Source organism: Bicyclus anynana, chromosome 6 (genome assembly GCF_947172395.1).
Source record: "Bicyclus anynana chromosome 6, ilBicAnyn1.1, whole genome shotgun sequence".
NCBI lineage: Eukaryota > Metazoa > Arthropoda > Insecta > Lepidoptera > Nymphalidae > Bicyclus > Bicyclus anynana.
Window position 1 is genome coordinate 5,215,686 of NC_069088.1, and position 24,481 is coordinate 5,240,166.

Here is a 24,481-nt window from a genome sequence, read left to right on the forward strand (position 1 = left end):
ATTGGCATCCTTTTGTTGTTGATGTCCGCACAAAACGTTTCGCATCGACGTTTCTAATAAGAACAGCGAAGGTGTGTCCTTTCGGCTTCTGTGTTTCTTATGACTGACGATTTCAAGGCAACCTTCAAGGCAAGAGTGATGAGGCATTTTCTAGGCAAGCGCGTTTCAACCTAGTGGTGATAATGAAATTCGAAATCTTAAAATTAAAGTTACGAATTATACATTGGATATAATACATGTAACCATGATTGACTAATTCATCTATATTGTTTACTACCAGAACTTTATCTTTACCTACCACCAGATGCTCACGACATGTCAAGCCTGAAAACCTGACTTTTCTTCTTACAATTGAATTTTTCATAATTATTTGCTTAGTGATCTCTGCCACCAAATGACACGTCCAAATTTCAGCTTACTAGTGTTCAGTCAGGTCGATTCGGTATTGATACTAGCATGTCAGACAGGTATATTTCCTTGAAATTACCTAAAAGCAGACGATTTTCTGCATACCAGAGAATTTTCTTAATTCTCTGCGTGTGTAAAGTCTACCAATCCGCATTAGGCCTGCGTGGCGGACTATTGGCCTAACCCCTCTTATTCTGAGAGGAGATTCGAGCTCAGCAGTGAGCCGAATATGGGTTTTTAACGAGACGATTTTTACTTAATGGTTGCTGTTTCTTGTAAGGCATGAAGAAAACCCAAGAGCTAAAAGCACTTTACATTTTTTCTTCCATTATTATTGATTAATTATTAAACATCGCCTTTTGAAAGTCTTGAAACATTGCTCGCTCTAAAAGGAGCACCTAATTTGCATACACCTACCTATATTTAGGAGAAAGCTTTTCGAATTTTCGACGGCCTGCCGGGGCTTATTGAAGATAAGCGCAAGGTTAATTAATATTTTAATAAATGGCCGTTCTGTTTTGGATGATAATGTGCCTTTTTGGTCGGTCAGCTTTTTTACAAACCGCAGAACGGTTTCTTTTTAAAATTCAAAGATTTTGGTTTAATTGAACGAGTATTGAAAGTGCTGTGACGGTTTTGTCACATTTTGATTTTTTAATAAAGAATGTTTGCAGAATGTTTTTTTTTCACTCTGTTGTCTGTTTACGTTTAGGCTTTTTATATCTATGAAAAATTAATGCTGCTTTTGGTCACACCATAACTTGATTACGACTTAACAGATTTCAATCGTCTTCTTTTAATATTTTTAAGACGCCCCAAAAATAGTTTTCTTTTTTATCAACCCTAATTTCTTCATTTTAAATTGAGCAAAGAAATGCAGAAATCAATCTTTAAAACTCATTGTTATTTTTACAGCAATTATATGAGATATTATTCCCTTGCTTTAAGTGTAGTAGAGTTAATCAATGGATGTTCATAAAAAAAAATGTGAAAACAATAAAAAATTTAAAAACGTAAACGAAAAACTTTGCCTCTAAAAAACCAACAAATCAGCTAAAACACAAATAAAATGCTACAGACAAAATGAAAACAGCAGCGCAAAGTGCTTGTTAGTTGACATTGATGAATGCTTCGGCAGGCTGTTAATGAAAATTCGGATTTTTAAACAAACTAGACAAACAAAAAAGGCTCATATTTGAGTGTCAGTTAACCGGGGTGATTTGCGAACAGAATTGCATGTTGACGCTTTTGGCAATATGTCCACAAAAATAAGTAAATGTGTACACAAAAAAAAACTTATCTATACTAGCAGATTGTCTCAACTCCGTCCACGTGGAATTCTGTAATTGTCCGATAGCTTTTTGTTTATGTACATTAAATCAAAGTGTACGATTATTGTTGCTCAAGACTTTGTTAAATCTGCTATTGAAAACAGCTTTTAATATATTTGGAGCAATTCTGCAGATCAGCGTTATGAAAAAGGCAGCGCAAAGTGATATTTAGTAGACATTGATGGAATGCTTCGGGTGTTAATGAAAATTCGTATTTTGAAACAAACTAGACAAACAAAAAAGGCTCACATTTGAGCGTCAGTTAACCGGGGTGATTTGCGAACAGAATTTCACGTTGACACCGCTTTTAGCAATATGTCTGATAGATAACGACGGTAGGTCTTTCCACGTGACAAGGGTAAGGCTTGTATATCACACGACCTTTCCAATTTGTATGATTAATTGGGTTCCGCGCGAGAAACAAGAATGGAATATGAGACGTGGATTTTTAACAAATTCATATTCAAATTTGAGCATGATGTTATGTTTTTAAATGTGTAAATATTTTTTTTAAATATATAGGGTAAAGAGCTTTGAATTGCATCTTGGTGAAAAATAAAAAAAACTACTACTAAACTTTTGGATTGCCTAATTTAACCGATAAAAAACCGACAAATTCACATTAGCAAAATAAATAAAATTATTAAATATTTATAATGTAAAGCGTCTATAGAATTACATATAAATGAGATAATTTATTTCTTCTAACTTAAATATATAAAAATAATCCCTCTCTGACTAAGTCGACACGCGAAATGGCGTAAATCTCTTATCAAAATACTCATTTTCCCATTCTCGCGCCATTGTGGTGGATGCAGATGCGGGGATTAAAATAACAGCCCTTTTACACTAGCACAAAAATTATAATGAAACCTTTTTCAAGAATTAATCCGTCCACTAATAAATATCATCATTCACCTATATCAGTCCACTGCTGGACGTAACGTAACCCTTTTGCGAGAGCGCGCTAACACACAATCTCCCCTGCCTTCCTCATCCATCCACTTCTCACTACCTCCTAAATACAAGAGAAACGCCAATCCTAATAAATATCGTCGTTATCAACCCATATCAATCTCACTGCTGAGCTCTCAGAATCAGAGGGGTAAGGCCAATAGTCCACCACGCTAGCCCAATACGGGTTGGCAGACTTCACACACCCAGAGAATTAAGAAAATTCTCTGGTATACAGGTTTCCTCACGTTTTCCTTCACCGTTTGAGACACGTGATATTTAATTTCTTAAAAAATGCACACAATTGAAAAGTTGAAAGTGTATGCCCCGGACCTGATTCGAAACCACACCCTCCGGAAGCAGTGGTCATATCCACTGGGCTATCACGGCTCACCTAATAAATAAATCGTATAAAAATCCGTTCAGTTAGCGTTCAGTAGTTTTTTATCGTTTTTAGTCACGGGAAGAAGAATTAGTTTTAAAATAACTATAATACGAGTATGTAAGTGTCTATTGTACTTTGGCTCTACATTTAAATAAAAGATTTTCAAAAAGAATTTGTATAATAAGTATGTTCTTATAATCCTGAACCTGAATAGTGAAGTCACGAACATTTCTGCTATTCATTTGCTAATGGGTCCGAAGCTTTTGAAAACGACCGTGTATGACATCTGAATATGAAATTTTAATGCTTTAGTACTACTGCAATGTACGCTGTTATTATCACATTATAATCGTACATTTTTCCATTTGTAAAGTCATTGATATGTTCAGGATTAAAGTATTTTACCCTAACTCTTATGTGTGTATTGAATAAAATCTTTTTAACAAAAAATTCAATGATGGTACCGCCTTCAAAGTTATCAGAAGATAGAACATACGATGATATTTTTTAGTTTAATTTTGTGATTTTGAAGTTGGTTAAATTTTTTTGTTAACTAAGATTTTATTTTTCTGTTTTTCGAGTGTCCTGGCAAAGTGAACGAAAGCGCCACAGTACGGGCAATTTGGTTATTTTCATTTTAACACAAAAATATTAAACCGATTTTCATAAAAATTAAATGGGATCTATCTGACAATGTACTCTTTCAAATAAAAAAATAATTTTCAGAATTGGTTTATAAGTGACGAATTTATGAGGCAACAAACAGCAAAAAAAACATACGCGTCGAATTCTTTTTTTGAAGTCGGTCAAAAAAAGTCAAGTTCTTTATAAGTATTACAAATATTACCCATATTTGTAATGCTTATAATTTTTTTTAGATGTGTTCTAAAATGGTATCTTTTGCGGTTTTGCCCATGCCGCCTGGGTATAAAGGGTGTGCGAGTCACCTCATCGGAGGTCTGGAATAGACACTGAATTCCAGGGGATCCGACTACATTATTAGGTGATACGCCATAGAAGTAAGAGTGATTTAACACTAGCGTATGTTTTTTGCGCGTATTCGGTCGTTTCAGCATTCGCGCTTACACGCGCGCTACATTAGGCGCTTCAAAAAACCGGGCTCGCGTAAACGGGCATATATCGGCGTGTTCGCTCGAGCCGGTGGTGTCGTGTCAGCTTCAACTTAACTTATACGAACTTAGAAGCGCGTTTACGCTCGTACGAGTTTAGCGTGTGCCATAAGGCGCGCCTATACGCGCCTACATGCGCTTCTAAATACGAACTCATACGCGCGTATCAAACGCTAGTCTGAAACAGATCTAAGAGATCAGAGATTAGAGATCTCTACATCGAGATATAACCCATGATCTCTCTGGTTTCGCGAGCTCCATAACCGTAAAGCTATTGAGGCTATGAACCACGTAACTATTCCTTTTTGGCATAATTCCGTGTTGTTGGAAATTAATCCGGGTAGCCTAATTACTTCTCTCGTTTGGGCTAGTAATACCATAAATCTAGCTCGTATGCTGTTGGTAGTGCACTCGGGTGAAACATTCATGATGATTACTCCCATAAATTCCTACTTACTCGCCGAATGTGTAAACTGCAAATGCTTGATTTATAATCCCGCGTGTAAAGGTCATACGATATTGGATATTGCTCCAATGAATTTTAATAAAAAAGAAGCCTGAAATTGGCCCTACTCTTTAGAACAATACAGAAATGAAAATTGTACTGTAATTGTAATTGTAATCGTGTTTCTTTTTTTAACTTAATTACTCCATTTGAATCTCAGAAGAAATAATATTGGCCAACAGGGGGAATAAGCTAATTTCATTACTTTATGATGTTGACAAAATGTATCAAATTAATGCCAAATCCCTAGAAAAACTGTCAGCCTTTAAAAATAATTTAGCTGATTTAGCCAAAGTAGATTTTTCTAGAAATTGGCCTTATGAGATCTCCTTAAATGTTCTAATTTATGGCCAATTTTCAACTTTGTATCGTTTTAATTTTTTGGCCCGAGTTTGTATGAAAACTGTTCGTCCTTTCTGCTAATCAGCGTAAAAAAGTCACCAGATTCAATTAAGGTTAATGTTGTACATAAAACCTGAAAACATTCGCTAAACCTCCTTTTTTGTGCAGTCGTATAATAACCTAGAATCTAGATTCATAATTTAGCTTCAAACTCCCGTACTAGCTGGTCCGCACAGCACTAATAGTACGGCAGTATAATCCTTATATGGACGGTGAGGATACAAATGCACGCTGCAAATTACCAGACAAAGTTTGCTGTTTGCTAAAACGCGGTCTCTGTTATATACGAGCCTCGTATGGTCCTCCTATAGTATCCTAAAGAACCAAAGTTCAGCTTAGCTGTTCTTGGCTTTGTGTTGAGTTTAAAATCAATGTTGATCAAAGATAAGTGTCACTCAGTTGATTAGAGAAATTAGTTCTTGACTAAAAGGTAGTAAGTAGGAAGCTAACTTGGAAGAAATACAAGTTTCGTGTTCTCTTCCCTCTAACGGTTTGACGTAGCATCGCTTGGCAGTACTTTGCTAATAGGGTAACTAACCACGGCCAAATTTGATCACCAGATCAAACTTGAACCAATTTTGAAATGATTAACCCCTAAATTAACCAGAACTAGAAATCTAATCCGAGACCTCCCTGTTGAAAACTAAAGCATTGCCAACTATCCTAAACAGGTGTTCAAATAAAATATAAATTACGGCCGGTTAAGAGTTTGCTGACATCCAAGGAGATGGAACTAAAGTTAAAGAAATTTGGTTAGATATAGAAAATTACCACTTAAAATGTTCAGAATTTTGACGTATAAAATTATTTTTTCTGCTAAATTTTATCACAATTTAAATTGTCGTCAACAATAAATACGTTGATGCACAATTTCCAAAGCGTGAAACATGGATCAAATGAGGAGCTGCCACGAATGTTAATTAAATTTTAATCAACAACTTTAAAAACATAATTTAATTCGTGACAACATTAATTAATTATTTAAGTATATCGCGACCGCATCGAGTTAAACAATAACATTAATTAACCCTTTTTGTCTTTATGTAAATACAACTAATATGCATTTGAATCTTCTCATATTGTTATGTTAATTAGATTTATTCAAAACCGGTTTCAGATGAAAACAGCTCCGCTCTCATTGGTATGTTTTTGTCTAATTAATCTAACATAATAAGCTACAAAAACATAATATTAAGTAAAAACTTGTCAGTTAAGATAATTGTGGTCATACTTATCAAATCAATGGAGGACACGTCATCTCTAATTATATCGTCAGCCCAAGTTTGGAGACCTGTTTCTTTATAGGAGAGGAGATTTTGAGTTTAGACCCACCGCGTTGGTCTAATGCGGGTTTGTTGACTTAGGCCACCTTCAATACGAGACTATTACCTGTTTTTAATGCTAAAGATAAGATAAAGGCTCTCTCCTATCTAAAAGAGGTCAATTTTTGAACTTAATCTTATATAGTCCATTGATGAGAACTTTCGACTTGCTGACATAAGACTCGTTTGGTGATAAATAGCTTGGAGGCCGTTAGATTAGCTTCCACCTTCACACAGGAAGTAAAACTATAAGAAATTGTAATGTTGTCGTCAATTGTAAATTATAATATTGTATGATTTTTTTTAAAAGAGCAACTGTTGAGTTTCTTGCCGGTTTCATCTTAGTGAATCGAACCGTGGTAGAATCTTTACAAATAGTCAACTGACGCATCAAAATTGCATGTAAACTGAGCCTACTTGAAATAAATGAATTTTTGAATTTTGATTTACTATCGTCACGCTCGTTTCTGCTTAAAACTTCGACGCCTCATGTTATAAAACACAAATTATAGAACTTAATTACTGAAGTATGTCTATCTTATGTCTAGAGTAATCGGTTTTTGATGCATTGTTCGGAACCGGTTGATTCGTTAAGTACCAAACCTTTAATAATTCTAAAGGGCTTTAAAAATGTCCGTTTGAATGAAGTATTTTTTCTATCATTTCATATTTATTCGAACAGACGGCCGATGGGGGAGAGGTGGAGATACGTCTACATCAATTTTCAACCGAGTTTATAAAAATCAGGGGGAAGTTTACATCCCTCTTACGTCCCTCGATTGCAGATTGAGATGTTGTTCAAACGTATAATCGATATTTTTAACAATGCTTTGCTATTAGGGTGAGCGACGTTGTGTGGAGGGGAAGAATTAGCGGACGACATTATTTCGTCCAATTTATTTTTCAAGTTACGAGTATGAGATATTATCAGTACTCGGATTTACCATGTACTTAGTTAAAATAAACTGAAATTCTTCATTATGAATCATATTTGAAAAATTATGATAAACTAGAAGATATACTAAAATCAAGGTTGGGCATGGGTACGTAGGAAGGATGAATCAAAGGATAGTAATATAAGGTGGGTGAAAAGAAATGTTGGAATTGGAAGGCCATGGTGGACGTTTCTGGATCAAATCCAGGACATAAGCAATAAAAGCCAGGTCGAGAGTACCGACGAATTTGTATGACAGAATTGATGAGATGGAAGAAGGAAGTGAGATATTAGTCGTGTAAGGTTTGAAGCAAGCGAAAGGACGAGGTTTCTGCCTATTCCTACAGAATTAAATTGTGATAATATTGTATGTATGTACGTATGATTGATCTAAGTGCTTGTTAATATGCAAACTTAGATGTAGTTTACCGCTATTACTATTAATTTTGCAAGGAATTTAATAAACTTCCTTGCCATATAAACATAAAACTTCTTCTTTCTAAATGGTAGAAAGAAAAACGCAACATAACATGAGAAGTGTCTCAGAGATTACGTTTCATGAACAACTTTGATTATATGATCGTTTCCATTCATAATTCTTTCAATACCCTCAGTTTGGTGAATACTTCCGACGATTAACATACTGTTGCGGTTAGATATATAAAATAAAGCGGTTAGCTTGTTTTAGTCATCTAGTTCGTTTTGTAATGCAACTACAACGGATAGGTGTTAATTTAGAAAATATGTACAAAATGGATAAAAACTATTTAATAATATAGACCTGTGCCACAAATTACGACGACTCAGATACCCAGTTCAAGACAAGTACAATAAAGCAACGTATTTACGCACCAAAGGTGGTCAAATGTTTAAATATACATAAAATAGTAAACTCATCGACATGATTTGATACAAGAAAGTCAGTGATAAACATACATATTAAATAAAAAAACTATAATAGTGTTTCAACAAAAACTCTGTAAAGGAATTTTTAAAAACATTCCTTCAGTTATTTTCATAAACTAATAACAGCAAAACATGGAAGCAAAGTGAAACTAAAGAACTCTAACGCGATAGACGGCAGATAGGACAAGAGTGCAACGCAAAACTTATTTGCCCGACGTTGATTGATACGATCGGCCGACGGATGCAATCGTTGCCGTATTTTCGAACACAAAATATCTCTGAATTTGAGCAGAAAATTAATCCACGGTGATTTGCTAACGGAGTTTTACGTTAAAGTCCTCAAAATCTTGCTATTCAGTTTATATTTGGCTACGCAAATATGACCATATTTATGTTATACATATTTCGTTATGATTTGATCGATGTTATAGTTTTTTAATAATTTTGGAGTTCTTGACTTTGGATGTATATAGATACATCTAATATTATAAAGCTGAAGAGTTTGTTTGATTGTTTGTTTGTTTGTTTGATTGAAAGCGCTAATCTCTGGAACTACTTATCCGATTTAAAAAATTATTTCAGTGTTAGATAGCCCATTTATCGAGGAAGGCTATATGCTACATTATCCCTGCATTCCTACAGAAACGGGAACCACGCGGGTGAAACCGCGCGGCGTCAGCTAGTATTAAATAAAAACAGTCCTGCAACTATAGCTATTCCAGGCAATTCCAAAATAAAAGGATATATTATTCCAATGTTAATTTAGAAAGGAATATCAACAGTAGAATTCAGCTCGCCCCAATTCTAAGTTTTTACCCCATTCATTAGACGGAAGATTTTCACAGATTGATAGGGAAATTGGAATACTTTGGAAGTAACATTTCGCCAAGTCACTCATCGATCTCCAATGAAATAGAATATAATTTTATCATTCTTCATGACTTTGATAAAGTGACTAAAAGTTTTTGTTACTAAAGTAAGTACTTCAGAAAAGTAAAATAGTATTAGATATTATACTTATAAATTGATACTTTCCTGACAAACAATAAATTGGTTGGATAATTGATGAATAAGTATCTTATTCTATTATACTTCTAGTTGCAGCTTTTATTAATTACTTTCTAATTAGAATAAAGTAATCTACAAGATTAGTAATTAGTATTTAAGTTCATCTTTGTATTCTTTCTTTACTTAATCCAGTTTCTAATAAATCATAACTGCATATCGTAATATTGATGAAATTCTACAAAATGTTTTTCATACAAAATTCATAAGCACTTGATGTACCTACATTGAATCGCCTAAAAGTGATTCAAAGAGTGTTCCGTAATTGGATTTCATATTGATGCACATAGGCACCAATTGAACAAAATTTTAAATATGGAATAGCTATTTGCGCGGCACTTGAAATTTTACCGGGATCGAAGTTGCAGATACTATATAGTGTAATTTGTAAATCATGTAATGTTTCATCATTAATCAATCAATCATGTTTGACTATAAATAAATAAATTGCGTAGATCAAAATTAATAAATTGAATTGTATACCGAAACAAAGAGTAAATAAACAACTCTGACACATTACTTGTGGATATGATAACCGCAGAATCACTAAATTAGATTTATATAGAGACTAGCGGACGCCCGCGACTTCGTCCGCGTGGAACTCGATGTAAACTTTCAACTACTCCTACCCAACTCCACCCCTACCCTACCCTACCCCTACCCTACCCTACCCCTACCCCTACCCTACCCCTACCTTTTCCTGAATTTTCTTTGCTATAAACCTCACGGAGCCCGAGACCTTTCCAACGAATGAAAAACCGTGGAAATCGGTTCGTGCTTTCTGGAGTTATAGCGTCAGGAAGGAAAACCCGACTTGTTTTTATATAGTAGATAAATATTTAAAAATAGCAAGAAACACAATGATATGATATATATCTAGATCTATTAGCAAACTATGCTTATCATAACGTTGTTATGTGAAAAATATTAACGTTATTATTAAAACTGAAACAAAGCTTGAAATTAATGTAGCAAAAGCTAATGTAAATTTAAGTATGTCGCACGCTCTACCGATTTTTATAAATAAAACTCTATAATAATCCTGTTCCCACCACAAAATATAGTATATTTGATAAAATAGGTACAACCACATGTGGTGGTCTGCGGTTGTTAGCAATAAATTATCCATTTTAACACAAACAAATTACGCCCTTTTTAATGCAAGGGATGGTAATTGCAGGATTAGTTATGGTAAACGTGAATCACAAGGGGTGATGGCAAACTGATGCTGTTTCGGACTCAGTCTATGGGATTAATATCCTCACACTTCTATGCATTATTTAGAAGTAAAACTGAGTATATTATCTTACTAGCCGACGCCCCGCGGTTTCACCCGCGTACAGTTCGTTTCATGTAGGATGCTGCGGGTGACAACTACTTTAATTTTAAGTTTTTGGCTATAATTACCACCATTTAATTATGACATAGCGTAACACTTCAAAAGTGCTTGTAAACTAAGCCCAATTGAAATAAATGAAATTTGAATTTGACAGTTCATTTCACTCTTGAAAGTTTGCCGCGATTCACGACAATAGCACGTATTATGAACGTCATACAGGCGACTGTCACCGTGCCATGCTGTCTGAAAAAGACTTTAGTTCCCATTTACGTGAGAATACGGATAAAATATACTCTCACAAATAACTTGGCTTGATAGTGATAAAATAAGAAAGAGATCACTTAACCCCTACATAGGTATACAACACCACAAACTTTAAATTTTTATAATATTAGTTCAGATAAAGCATCTAACTTTGATCAGTTACCAAGAGATAACGAAGATCGATCTTTTTTTCAGGATTCAGGTTAATTAATATAATTTAAGTAACTAAGACAGAGGAGTGGGTCAGTGCGAGAAAGAATATGATTTTGAACTACAATTCTTAACAGCAGTCCAATGTTGGTCGCTTGGTCTTTCATATTACTACAAAGCCACTAAAACCAAAAAAGGCATCTCCAAAGAAGTTCTATAAGCATACAGGTAGGTATAAAAAATTGTAGTTTTTTTATTTTTTGCAGCAAAGATAAAATATTGCACATACTAATATTGCTTGACGTAAAGTTAGTCACATTATACTTATGCTTTTCTTACTGGATTCCAGTAGCAGTGAAACTTATTTTTAACTTTGGTACATCTATACTTATAATAGATCTGTAGCTCTCTACAGATCATTTCTTTATATGAAATACCTATATTTCCAAAATAACTATCAGGGAGTGATTAGTGATCGATACTGATGCCAAAAATGCAATCAGTAAAAATTTTGTGTCCGTCTGTCCTTATGTTCGTTATAGAAATAAAAACTACTCGACGGATTTAAACGAAACTTGGTATAATTATTCTTCATACTCATGGGCAGGTTATAGTATACTTTTCATCACGCTAAAATCAATAGGAGAAGAGCAGTGAAGGGAAATGTTGGTAAAAGTAACTCCATTTTTACAGCGATAATACTGTAAGAACTGGATTTAAGAGGTCTAAGGGCAGACGAATAGTTCGTAATAAGTATTTTTATCTCTCATTTATTTATTAATTTACCTTTATTATTAACTACGTATATAGTACCGTTTAGTAGTTGCTACCGATTTTCTACGTTGATCAAATCAATTTAAAGATGTAAGTAGATAGCTCTTGCTCTATTTTCTATTAAATGACCCGGTGACTTTATTTCACCTAAGTAGATAAGAGACATATAAAAATGCCAATATTGTGCTGTATTTCGTTTCCTTTTTATTTTAATGACACTACTGTATGCAAACTTATCAAAACAGAAGTTATTGAAATATGTGACTAAACGTTTTGTATCTTCTTTTCTCATACGTACGATTAAAATTAAAATTCATTTATTTTAGATTATAGAAAAGTTAAATTTGACTATTTGTATACTCTACCACCGGTTAGGAAGGCAGGTTCTGCTAAGAAGAGCCGGCAAGAAACTCAAAGTTGCTCTTTAAAAAAAATCTGTTATAATTTACAATTGTTAACATCATTACAATTTCTTTTAGTTGTACTTCAAGTGTGAAGCCAAAAGGCTGATCCGATGGCCCCTAATAGATAATGAATAATAATAGACTCTGGGCAAGTCTGTCTAAGCTTCATTTATACTAATCATCAGCTGAGAATTGGCTTAACGAGAGACTACAAAATATGGTATAGGTAAACAATTTTTTAGTTTTAGCGAGACTAACGAACAGAACTTTACAAACTAATTATTGCGAAGCAGTGACAGAGTTTGTTGCTTGAAACTAGGACAACGTAAGTTTTAAAGTAATTAACAGCTCCAACTAACACTGAGCCGCGTCTCTTACCTTATGTATTGGTGTCCCCCAGAAGTCATTGAGGAAGATATTCGAGATAGGCGTCTGCGGTCTGAGATCTCTGTTCTCTTTTATGGCACTGATATCATCAAACACGAAGCCACAGTAAAGGGAGTTGTGGTATACGACTATACAAGCGAGGACTAGCACGGCTCCGAGGCCTCTGCGCGGGGCCTCGGGCAACTCTTCAACCGCCGGAGTGGACCCGGCCAACCTCCTCCGACTTCGGCCAGTTCGAGTCCTCACAGCTGACACCACTCCTCCAAATCTACACACGCCACTGACACGGTCCATCGTGAATTAAACCATCCTGAATATTTAAAACACAACACTATATCCAAATCCCGGATTTGTTAGCGTATAGATAACCATTTACGATGAACCCGAGGCACCTGGAATGTCAGCGTACCACAATCGCGAACTAAACTACAGGCTACACAAAATTTTAAGTAAATACGCGTTATAAACGAAATAAACACTGATATTCTACAAAAAGCCGACTATACAACCCGTGTTTACGTCACCCCGGAGCACATGTCACTTTTTTTTTCAACGATATCGTTTAATTTGACACATATGTGGTGTTTTGGTTTATCGGACACAGACACACCCGTACGCGAGGCAGCTTCGCCGACGACTGCCGAAGTGAGACGAGGGAATGCCGCGTCGAGTCACGTGACCAGTCGTTTTACTGCGGGTCGTTCTGATACGACGCATGCGTTCCGGTGATCTTCGCTGGCGGCAAAATAAATATTACCATTCATTCAATACAGAGTAGACAAATAGGCAGCTAAATCTTGCATAATTCCTGGAAAAAATGCAATACACTGTGAAGTGTTCCATATGTTCATTTTATATTATTCTAAATTAGTTACTCATGTAATTTAACAATTACTGTAATATACATTATTAAAAAAGTATGTTAGTGCAATATTTTACACTAAATTATGCAAGTTGATTCAGAAATAATTGTTTAGAAAATGGTAATTTTCAACAACAAGCAGCGCTTACTTAATTCCAATCAGTTGCGATTAGAGAATATCGCAACTTGATTAAGCCGACCTCCACACCGAGCGCATGCCCGGAGGGGGTTAGCAGGGGGTTGAATGTTGATGACGACATTTTGCTCGGGTTAGGGAGCTTAGATACGAGTCAAGAGTCGAACAGGGATAGAGTTCATCGTATTCTGTCATATTTTTGTAGGTAGTTCGTAAACTTTTTCAATTTCGAATTTGGAACGCGTGTTGAGTAATCTTTGAGTTTAGAACGACTAGTAGGAGTTTTAGATTGTTATTTGGATTCGGTTTTGGGAGACGGATGGTAAAAGCTTTTCGATGTTAAGTTTTGCTTTTTAAGACGCAAAGTTGTAAGTGATCTGTTTTCTTAAGTAAGATAAGTAGCTACCAACCTAATTATTATAGGTGCACATCATAGAGGCATAAATGTACTGTATTATCTATAAATTTTGATATGTCAAGTATTTATAAGTAAATAAATAAATACTTACATGAAACAATATTGATATCTGAGTAGATATAGGTAACTACTTATGTATCAATATTATTTTTTTATAAAATCTCTTAAGTATATTTTTAAAATATATTTATTGTAATATGTGTAATAGATTCTTATCAACCAAAAGTTAATTACATTTAAGTTTTACAATGAAGTATTATAAGTTTGTGCTATGTATTTTGCGTTCTTAAATGCATGCCCTAGGGCAAAAACCTGTGCAAGCTACTGCCTACCTACTTACTAACTGTAAGTTTTGATAGAATTTTAATGCAGGTTTTTCTTTCAAAAATTTGGAAATACTTCTTCTATGCCGTCTCCTACCTACCTTTTTACAATTTTAACGAATACAAATTAACATTAACGCGTTATCCTTTAATGACACTTATTATGAAACACATTTGCACTCTGGAATAAATGATGAATATCGTTTTTGAACTAATTCCGTTACTTTTTCTTAACTTTTAGTACTTGGATAATAGGAGTCTACCAGATACATTTGGAGAGCGTGATTAATTTTTACGGCATTGATAGACTCGCTAGATTTTTTTTTTTAATATTGCAACATGGGTATCAAATCAAGGGCTTTTTGTGAGGTTTTCAAAATGGTATACCAAGGCCATGTTAAAAAAAACTACAATTAGAAACACGTTATTTATTAATTGTCTATACAAAATACGCGAGGCGGATGACATATGGCGCGATGTTTATGAAGTGAAGTTATAAAACACCTAAAATAGACTAACTTAAATATATTGATTATAAAAATCGGATAAGTTCGAATCGGATTCGCCCGCCGAGGGTTCCGTAGTTTTTTTTGAAATATTTACTTAACCTCGGTTGGACGTAGGTATACTGTTTAACCAATTAGACTGTTTTCTAATTGCTTTCTATACTTCTGGACTGAGCTTGTTTTTTTTCTTTTCAGTTTTTGTATGATTAATGCAGTCGAGTTTTTTATTTGTTTAATTAATTTATTTATTTTACTAGTATCATTAAGGAACTCATTAATTGTGTAGTAACCTCGACAAAGTAAGTGTTTTTAACACATTACTTAAACTTATGCATTGATTCACGCAATAATATTAAAGATCGCTGTTCGCAGTCCATAAAATGTCTTGGGGATCTTGTCATAGAAGAGTACACCCTACGAAAGATTTTTTTTACTCTTTGAAGACGATAAACGGATATAACTAACTCATGCCCGTGTACTAGTAGTAATTGGCAGTGTACTTGCATAAAAACTAATTGAATAGTTAAAAAGAAACCGCAAACGTTTACCAATAGATTAAAAAGTCAAAACAGATTCGAAAAGTATCGGAAGGACCGTGTAAAAACTAAACCAATCCAGCTCCCTGTTGCCTGTTTATGGGTTAAGTTTTTTGGTGTCGGTAAAGGACACATGCACCGATCCTGAGAGACCGATAACCCTGAAAAACTGGGCGTTGGGTGATTGATGAGGCACCGGGCTCGAGTCGAATTAACCCTTTGCTTACTCTCGAATACAAATACGAAATTGTTATTTTAAGTATTTTACGGGTATTTTTTAAAACGCCTGTTGTTTTAGATTACAAGGACGTCTGCTAAATTTATGAGATTGGAATTCGGTTTTTTGTCCAATTTCTAAAATGGATTTTTATACTATTCGACACGTCTCTATGTAGGTTGAACGTACTCGTATTCATATGTAATTGTATGTTTGTTTGCATAAACGCAATTATCTAAAAAATATTTTTAAGCGAGAAAAATTAGAATAACTGCCGAAAAAACTTAAAAATAGCCCTTTTCTTTTTCCCATACAAATGTTTTCTAACTAAAACGAAGTCAATTTGAGCTTTATTGTTATTGTTTAAAGTTCATATTAATAATATTTAGAAAAAAGGGTAGGGGTAGAGTAGCGCAGGGTAGGGGTAGTTGAAATTTGACATCGAGTTTCACGTGGCGTCCGCTAGTAGATACATATAATCAACATCTTTGAGGGTGCTGCAGTCTCCAAGTTAAATGTAGATATTATGTAGGTAAAGGTACCTACTTACATGTCTTTTTAATAAAAAAAAGTAAAGATATTTATACAAAGCTTACCCAATTAAGCAACCTTACAAGTTTTCTACTTAGAATAGAAAGTATAAGTTTTTCTACTATTGTGAACTGGTCGGGTCGATAAGCCACGTTCGGCCAGCGCTACTTGACCTCCCCTATTTCCAGGATATCTTTGATCTCATTAAAGAATAGAGGTAATCGAAGGCAAGCGCAAAACTCAATTTATACTGGATTATAATGATTCAGTGTCAAAGCAATTTGCTTGTGTGGGAATGTGATAAAGTTAATTCCGAAGATTTACAATTTACGTGGACGCTATTTGAGAAAGATTTAAGATTTGCCTCTAATATTGCCTTATCCTTATAGCAGAAAGTATAAAGTCAAAGACAATTAATTTAATTCAATAGGCTACGATGACTTTTTTAATATAAGATAATGTTGATAATAATTAACAATTACTTATCATTATCAGTCGATGGACGTCCACAGCTGGACAAAGGCCTCTTGCATGGACATCCAAGCATAACGAGCCGCCAGCATCTAGGGGTTTCCTGCGATCCACTTGATGTCCTCGGTCCACCTAGTGGGGGGTCGACCAACGCTGTGCTTTCCGGTGCGGGGTCGCCATTCTAGCACCTTGGGATCCCAACGTCCATCGGCTCTTCGAACTATGTGGCTAGCCCATTGCCACTTCAGCTTCGCGACTCGCTGAGCTATGTCAGTGACTTTGGTTCGTCTGCGGATCTCCTCATTTCTGATTCTATCATGTAGAGAAACTCCTAGCGTAGCTCGTTCCATCGCCCACTGTGAGATTCTGAGTTTTCTTATGAGGCCGCTAACTATGTAGCGATCAAGTCTCGGAACCATAGGTCATCACTGGCAACACGCACTGTTCGAAGACTTTTATCTTCAGGCACTGAGGTATTTCGGATGAAAAGATATACGACTATAAATGATAATATAAAAAACTTGGCGTTGAACTGCAGTATACGACTGTGTTCTAGACAAGTTTGTAATATGGTGGTAAACAAAAAAAAATAAACGTTGGCTGAGTTTTTTGTGGGCTCTTATCAGACCAAGGCGTTTGGAACCTTCGTAACTTTAATTTTAAGTTTCCGACTTAACTTATTACCATTATATTAAATGAAGACTTAACATGACGTTTCAAAAATGCTTGTGTAAACTCAGCCTTATTGAAATAAATGAATTTTGAATTTGAATTTAAATTTATGAACGTGCTTTCCAAAGCACGGAGGTCTTAAGGTTGTTATAGGTCTTTTTAGCTTACGTAAAAATACGACATGATATTTTTATACGGATTTTGTTGAGGTTAGCCGGTATAGTCTGAAATAAAATTGAATCATCTATCTGGTTAAATAGGAGTCGATCAATCTTGTTTGTTTAATGTTTGTAATGTGATATTGGAGCGATTTATTCAGAAAGGGCCATCAATCACACCCGGCGGCTTGCTGAATGCTGGTGACAGTTCGCGTAACACGTCACGGCAATCAGCCTTGCATTCCTCGTTCATTTAATTACATATTCTGCTCTTTTTAACCCAACTTCACAAAAGGAAGATGTTTTCGACTAGTTTTTTTAACGATAAAAGCAACTTATATTTATATTAATGATAGGCGTCCACATATCCGCATCGTACGTATTGGACGCATCGCATCAAACGAATTTTTATTTTACGGTAGATTCGTGCTATACGGATTAGTGGACGCACTTGTATAGCTTTCTATGCAAAGAATTCTACGATTTGTTTGATGCGATGCGTCTGATATAATGTGGACGCCTAGTATATAAGGAGCCGGTTCTAATACTTTCTGATAAGTAGTAGGAAGGATCGGATTAAAAAAAATCACAACTTAATTAAGTCTGAAATAATCTTTACTGTTAACAATTTATTAAGCAAATAATTATGAATTTAAATTATCTTTAGTTGTCAGTGTTGTTCACGCTAATAGCGTGACGTTACTCAAGCTGGCAACATTGGACCGGATGTATAACATCAGAACACTAGACGGTCCGCCATGACACTTCCGCTCACTTCGCTCCGTTCATCGCTCACGCGTGTGCACCTAATACCTTATAACTGCGAACTGGTCCTTCGCGCTACCCTTCCACATCAAGTGTAACTCTACCTATAATCATGAAATTTTACATAGAATACAATTTCATCGACAAAAAAAGGAACACCCGGGGATAATACCTTTTAGATGATTGTCACTAAGATTTCTTTTTTATTTGATTTAAACTTGATGATTTGAATGGAATTAATTAAAATATCTGAATTAAGCAAGAAAAACGAAGTTTTCTTGCTTTTTTGGGATTAAATAAAATAACTTGCTAGTCAGGACAAATGGGTGTAGAAAATACGAATAGTTTGTTATTCGTGTCACACCACTTTCTTGTTTCCCTTTCCATTTTATCTCGCTGTCACTTATTGAATCTCCGTGACAAATGAGCACCTGCGTCGTAAGCCATGGGGCTGAGGTTTATGGCGTTTCTTATCTTTAATAATAACAGTTTGGTCGCTAACTATGGGCCTCATAATAAGGCTCAGAGTCACACAGCGGGCGATGGAACGACCTATGTAAGGAGTATCTCTGCGTGATCGAATCAGAAATGACGAGATCCGCAGAAGAACCAAAGTCGCTGACGTAGCTCAACGAGTTGCGAAGTTGAAGTGCCAATGGGCGGGGCACATAGTACGAAGAGCCGATGGACATTGAGGCCAGAATGGCGACCCTGCACTAATAAGAGCAGTGTTGGCCGACCCCCCACTAGGTGGACTGACGACATCAAGTGAGTCGCAGGGATTCGCTGAATGCAGGTGGCTCAGTATCGTGATGTTTGGAAGTTCCTACAAAAGGCCTATGTCCTGCAGTGGACGTCCATCGGCTGATATTATGATGTTGATGATGATGAATAATAACAATGTCTAAAAGCTTCGATCAAAACCTTAAGAAGCTGTCGCTTAACTGCTGGATCAAGTGTCGGATACAGAAGGCAGTTATTTGTGACACGGCATGTATCGGATGTTCTTCACTCTGGAGCCCTGACCACCGGTTGCTTGAGCACTCAAATGTCCCGCAGCAGGAGGATTGATTTTTTATATTTTTTTAATATAATTTTTTTTTTGTATTATATTTTATTAATCGCATAGACGCGGAACTGTGGACGCACTTGTATGACTTTCTTTACAAAGATTACTAAAATCCGTTTGATGCGATGCATCCGATACGTACCTACTTATACAATGCTGATCAGTGGACGTCAGTCAGTCAGTTTTGACGGCCTCCGTAGCGCAATGGTATACGCGGTGGATATACAAGACGGAGGTCCTGGGTTCGATCCCCGGCTAAGCAGATTGAGATTTTCTTAATTTGTCCAGGTCTGGCTGGTGGGAGGCTTCGGCCGTGGCTAGTTACCACCCTACCGGCAAAGACGTACCGCCAAGCGATTTAGCGTTCCGGTACGATGCCGTGTAGAAACCGAAAGGGGTGTGGATTTTCATCCTCCTCCTAACAAGTTAGGCCGCTTCCATCTTAGACTGATTGATGACTTGATTGTAGTCAAGGGCTAACTTGTAAAGAATAAAAAAAAAAAAAAAAAACAAAAAAAAAAAAAAAACGTCAGCCATAAGCTGTCGGTCCCGATCACTATATATTTAGCATCTGATAGTGGTTCTTAACGGCGGGCGTCGATGAGTATAGGCTTGAGTAAGTGGTGTTTGGAAGCTTGAAATTACATGAACTGTGTCCAACTGTGGACATCCATCGGTTGATGATAATGATGATGGTTGTAATGTTATTGTGAGATGGTAATAACAAGAATACCAGATAAGTTTTATGCAGATTTTTCTTAGACTATACGCCTTTGAAGTGTTTGAAGTCTGCCAATCCGCATTGGGTTAGCGTGGTGGTCTATTAGCCTAACCCTTCTCATTCTAAGAGGAGACTCGTGCTCAGCAGTGATAATGATAATGATGAATGATGATGATACGCCTTTGAACCTTATAGCTTAGTTTATGTAAACATTTATTTTTTACGATTATATTTTTGTTGAACACGTCTATTTTGTACCTATTTGAATCAAAACGTGGAATGAAAATCAACTTCAGTATAATTGAATTGTACATTTGAATTATCAGCGCAATAATTATTAAACACTTGGGGATTGAATGTCACGTTAAATCGACAGTAATTTATGTAGCTATAGGAGTAAGTACTTCATTGAACAATGGAAACAGTTCAATGAAATAACATGACATATTAATAAACTAAATACGAAGTATTATACTCGAGAAAGCCTATGTTACAAACTATATGACCTGATTTTGCTTTAGGAGAGAGGTAGGTATAAACCGACCACGCTAATTCAATGCGGATTGGCGGGTATTAAAATAATAATAACTTTTGATTCTGTAATGATCTCTATCAAACGTTGGTGATAATGATCGAGAACTTTTGCTTAAAGTGTTCTACCAGGCGTAGCGTATTATACTATCGATTTTCCAAAACCTGGCTGCTGTTAATAAAAGACGAAAGGAAGAAAAATCAAGGAAAGAAATCAGCCCGAACTAAGACTCGAACCCACCCGAACAGGACAACACTGGGCCAACGACAAACGAGGTAGTTATTTAACGTAACTATGACGTTGGTTCATTTAACTATTTGACTCAACTTACGTCAACACTATTTGTAACTTACGTCAAATACAAGTACCATTCTGACTTCAAATTATAGGATGAATATATGCACTTTGATTAACTAATACAGTTCGTGATTAATAGCAGTAATATAACGAAACTGCTACGCAAGTTGTCGTGCTGATATAGGTTAAGTATTCGCCAAAACTCTAGTTTACTTTGGACTAACCCAAGTTAATTTTTATCCCAAAAAATTCTTGGTTCCCGCAGGATTCGTACAAAACTCAAGTCGCGGGCGTTCGTTTGTATATTGTACTTGCTGGGATATGTTTTCGAGCAATGCACAGCTTTATGCCTTGTGTTCAGAGCGGACTCGTAGTTCTTTTCATTTGTAGGGTAAAACTCCAGAGATATACCCGCCGAGAAATCATGTGTACATGTTCTGTAAGACTTTTCCACGAAAACCCACCATGGTTTTCGTGGAAAAGTCAGTGGCTACCCTCAGTGCTATTGGAAGGCTTCTTTCCAAAGAACGCAAGTCCCTGCCTTACGTTTCAACATTCGGGAAACAATAATATAATTTGTGTACGTGTAATCTTGTGCTACTTTTACAGATATCCCAGGGCCATAAGTGGATGGCAGTTTAGCTATGTCCGGGACTGCTTTTTTGTTTTTGTAGTTATAACTGACGGACAGTACAACTGATGTTAGGTGAAACACGACCGCTTTTGGCCTTTATAGCCTTGAAAGGTCCGTGTTGCTGAAAACATTAAAGTGCTGTTCTGCTGCCATCAATATCCTTCATAATCCATCATTATTTATAATACCAACTTCAATCCCATACCTCTCAAACTCAAAAAAAAAACTATAATTCAAAATTCATTTATTTCAATTACCTAGACTCAGTTTACAAGCACTTTTGAAACGTCCAGTTATGTCAAACCGGTATACAGTAATGCTGCAGAAATAAACCGCAATAAGAAGTATATGGGTAGAAGTTACTTCTTTGGGCGGGTTCTTTCACAAAAATCATTACCAATACCCTACCTTCTACGTTGACGTGATCAGTAGCGCTATTCTGTAAGGATGTTCTTGTAATTCCAGAGTGTGAGCATTTGAATTCACCTTTTAACTCTTTCTTTAGTATGGGGTTAGACAGTGATAGATAGAAATTCATTCGAGACTCACACTGTCAAGTTATAAAAACATCGTTAAAGAATAGATCTGCTGGATATCTAGTTCTCGATTCCGCTAACGGATCATACAAGTCTCTTAGCGCGAGCAGCACACGCGTTGAATTTTGCGTAATGGCGTACGACTCGGCTGGTCAAATATTATGATTATGATATAAGATAATTGTCTGAAAATTCTGTTACTGTTTATTCGTACTAGCTAGATTTTCCACGGTTTTCTTCAATTTAAATTTAAATCACAACACCGATAATTATGTCACGTAATTCGATTCGATTGGCGGTACAAATAAAATCACCGGAGTCGAATCACGTCATATTGTAGCGTGTTGGACGCTTCGAACGATTTAATAACACCATAGTGGCTTCGGGAGTTATTCAGGCGTTGTATTTATTTAAATAAATAAAATACAATGTAAAAATAAAATCGGTCAAATTCCCACCCGGAAGAGTTTTAGTGAGTTATAATAATTTTAGATTCAAATTAAAACTGTATGGCGTGAATGAATTTATGAAGTTTTCATGATCGTTTTAAATTTTTCAATCGTTCGAAAAAAGCCTTTTTTTCTATAGTTTATTAAATTAAAATCACAACACCGATATGGTACGTAATAATATATCCAAATGGCGGTACAAATAAAATCACCGGAGTCGAATCACGTCATAATGTAGCGTGTTGGACGCGTCGAACGATTTAATAACACCGTAATGGCTGCCGGAGTTGTTCAGGCGTTGTATTTTATTAAATAAATAGTAAATCTATAAAAAGTACCTACCACTAAGAGTTTTATTATGTGTTATAATTTTAGATTCAAATTGAAAGCGTATGGAGTGATTTAATTTATGATTATTTATTATTGTTTTTATGAGCGTTTTAAACGCCTCAATAAATCGAAAAAGCCTTTTTTTATATACTTTATAAAATTAAAATCACAACACCGATATGGTACGTAATAATATATCCGAGTGGTGGTACAAATAAAGTCACCGGAGTCGAATCACGTCATAATTTAGACATAATTTAGACAATAAAAAGTGCCCACCACGAAGAGTTTTATTATGTGTTATAATTTTAGATTCAAACTGAAAGTGTATGGAGTGACTTAGACGATAATGATTTTTATTGTTTTTATGAGCCTTTTAAAAGAATCAGTGGATCGGAAAAAGCCTTTTTTCTATAGTTCATCCAATTAAAATCACAACACCGATATGGTACATAATAATACATCCGAGTGGCGGTACAAATAAAATCACCGGAGTCGAATCACGTCATAATGTAGCGTGTTGGACGCGTCGAACGATTTAATAACACCGTAATGGCTGCCGGAGTTGTTCAGGCGTTGTATTTAATTAAGCCGCGGCCCTTTTGTTCAACCCTCACCAAGTGCCGACCCTGAAGAGTTTTATTATGTGTTATAATTTTAGATTCAAATTAAAAGCGTATGGATTGAATAAATTTATGTAAGGGCTTAATTAAGCCACTTGCAGAGGTTTATTTGCTTATTTTCAGATAATCTTGAACAAATTTATTTGCTGGATAATTGGAGATGAAACGCGATTTTCCATTAGGCTAATGCCGCACAGTGGTTTTGTTATTTCGTATTTTTTTAAATATAAATATTGTGCAAAGACTTTTAAATTTTGGAGTAGCATGGGTGTAATCTTTGCTTTGACGCCCTCCGTGGCGCAGTGGTATGCGTCGTGGATTTACAAGACATAAGTCCTGGGTTCCATCCCCAGCTGGGCTGATTGAGGTTACTTAATTGGTCCAGGTCTGGCTGGTGGGAGGCTTGGCAGTGGCTAGTTACCGGCAAAGACGTACCGCCAAGAGATTTAGGGTTCCGGTACGATTACCTGTAGAAACTGAAAGGGGTGTGGATTTTCATCCTACTCCTAACAAGTTAGCCCGCTTCCATCTTAGACTGCATCATCACATACCATCAGGTGAGATTGTAGTTTGACGCTCATCATTATGCCGGCCAGTGATCAAATCAGCATGCGTAGCGATAGTGAGAAAAATATCTAACCACACCACTAACCATATTTCAATGATTTATTTTTCCGCCAACATCCCTAAATGCATGCATGCATTTTCAGTTTTCACACACTTTATCATATTGAAACTAAATAACTCATATTTTGCATAGCTAATAAAACAAGTTAGCTCTTGCCTCATAGGTATTTTATTGTATTTGTACTCCATTAAAAATTATTCCTTAATAGTAACATATTACAGAACATTCCGTCCCGAAATCTTTTTTTTTTATTGCTAGTACACACAGTCCCGCATTTATACAATAATTCGAACAATATAGCCACTGAATGACCAGCCAGCGAACAATGGCCACTTCCCGTGCTTACTCTTCCAATTGCAGCCATTTTTCTATAACAATCCGTCGGTGCGGCTTTTAGGATCTTTGTG

The 24,481-nt window shown here is 35.8% G+C and overlaps 1 protein-coding gene across 1 annotated transcript in view; it reads right to left on the reverse strand.

The window, feature by feature from the left end:
* Positions 1 to 13,316, reverse strand: part of LOC112049285 (protein O-mannosyl-transferase Tmtc3) — a 261,294-nt gene extending 247,978 nt beyond the window's left edge. The window contains exon 1 of the mRNA XM_052882120.1: positions 12,652 to 13,316. Within this exon, the coding sequence (XP_052738080.1) occupies positions 12,652 to 12,954 (303 nt within the window). The 5' untranslated portion in view covers positions 12,955 to 13,316. The remainder of the gene's footprint in view (positions 1 to 12,651) is intronic.
* Between the last annotated feature and the right edge of the window lie 11,165 nt (positions 13,317 to 24,481).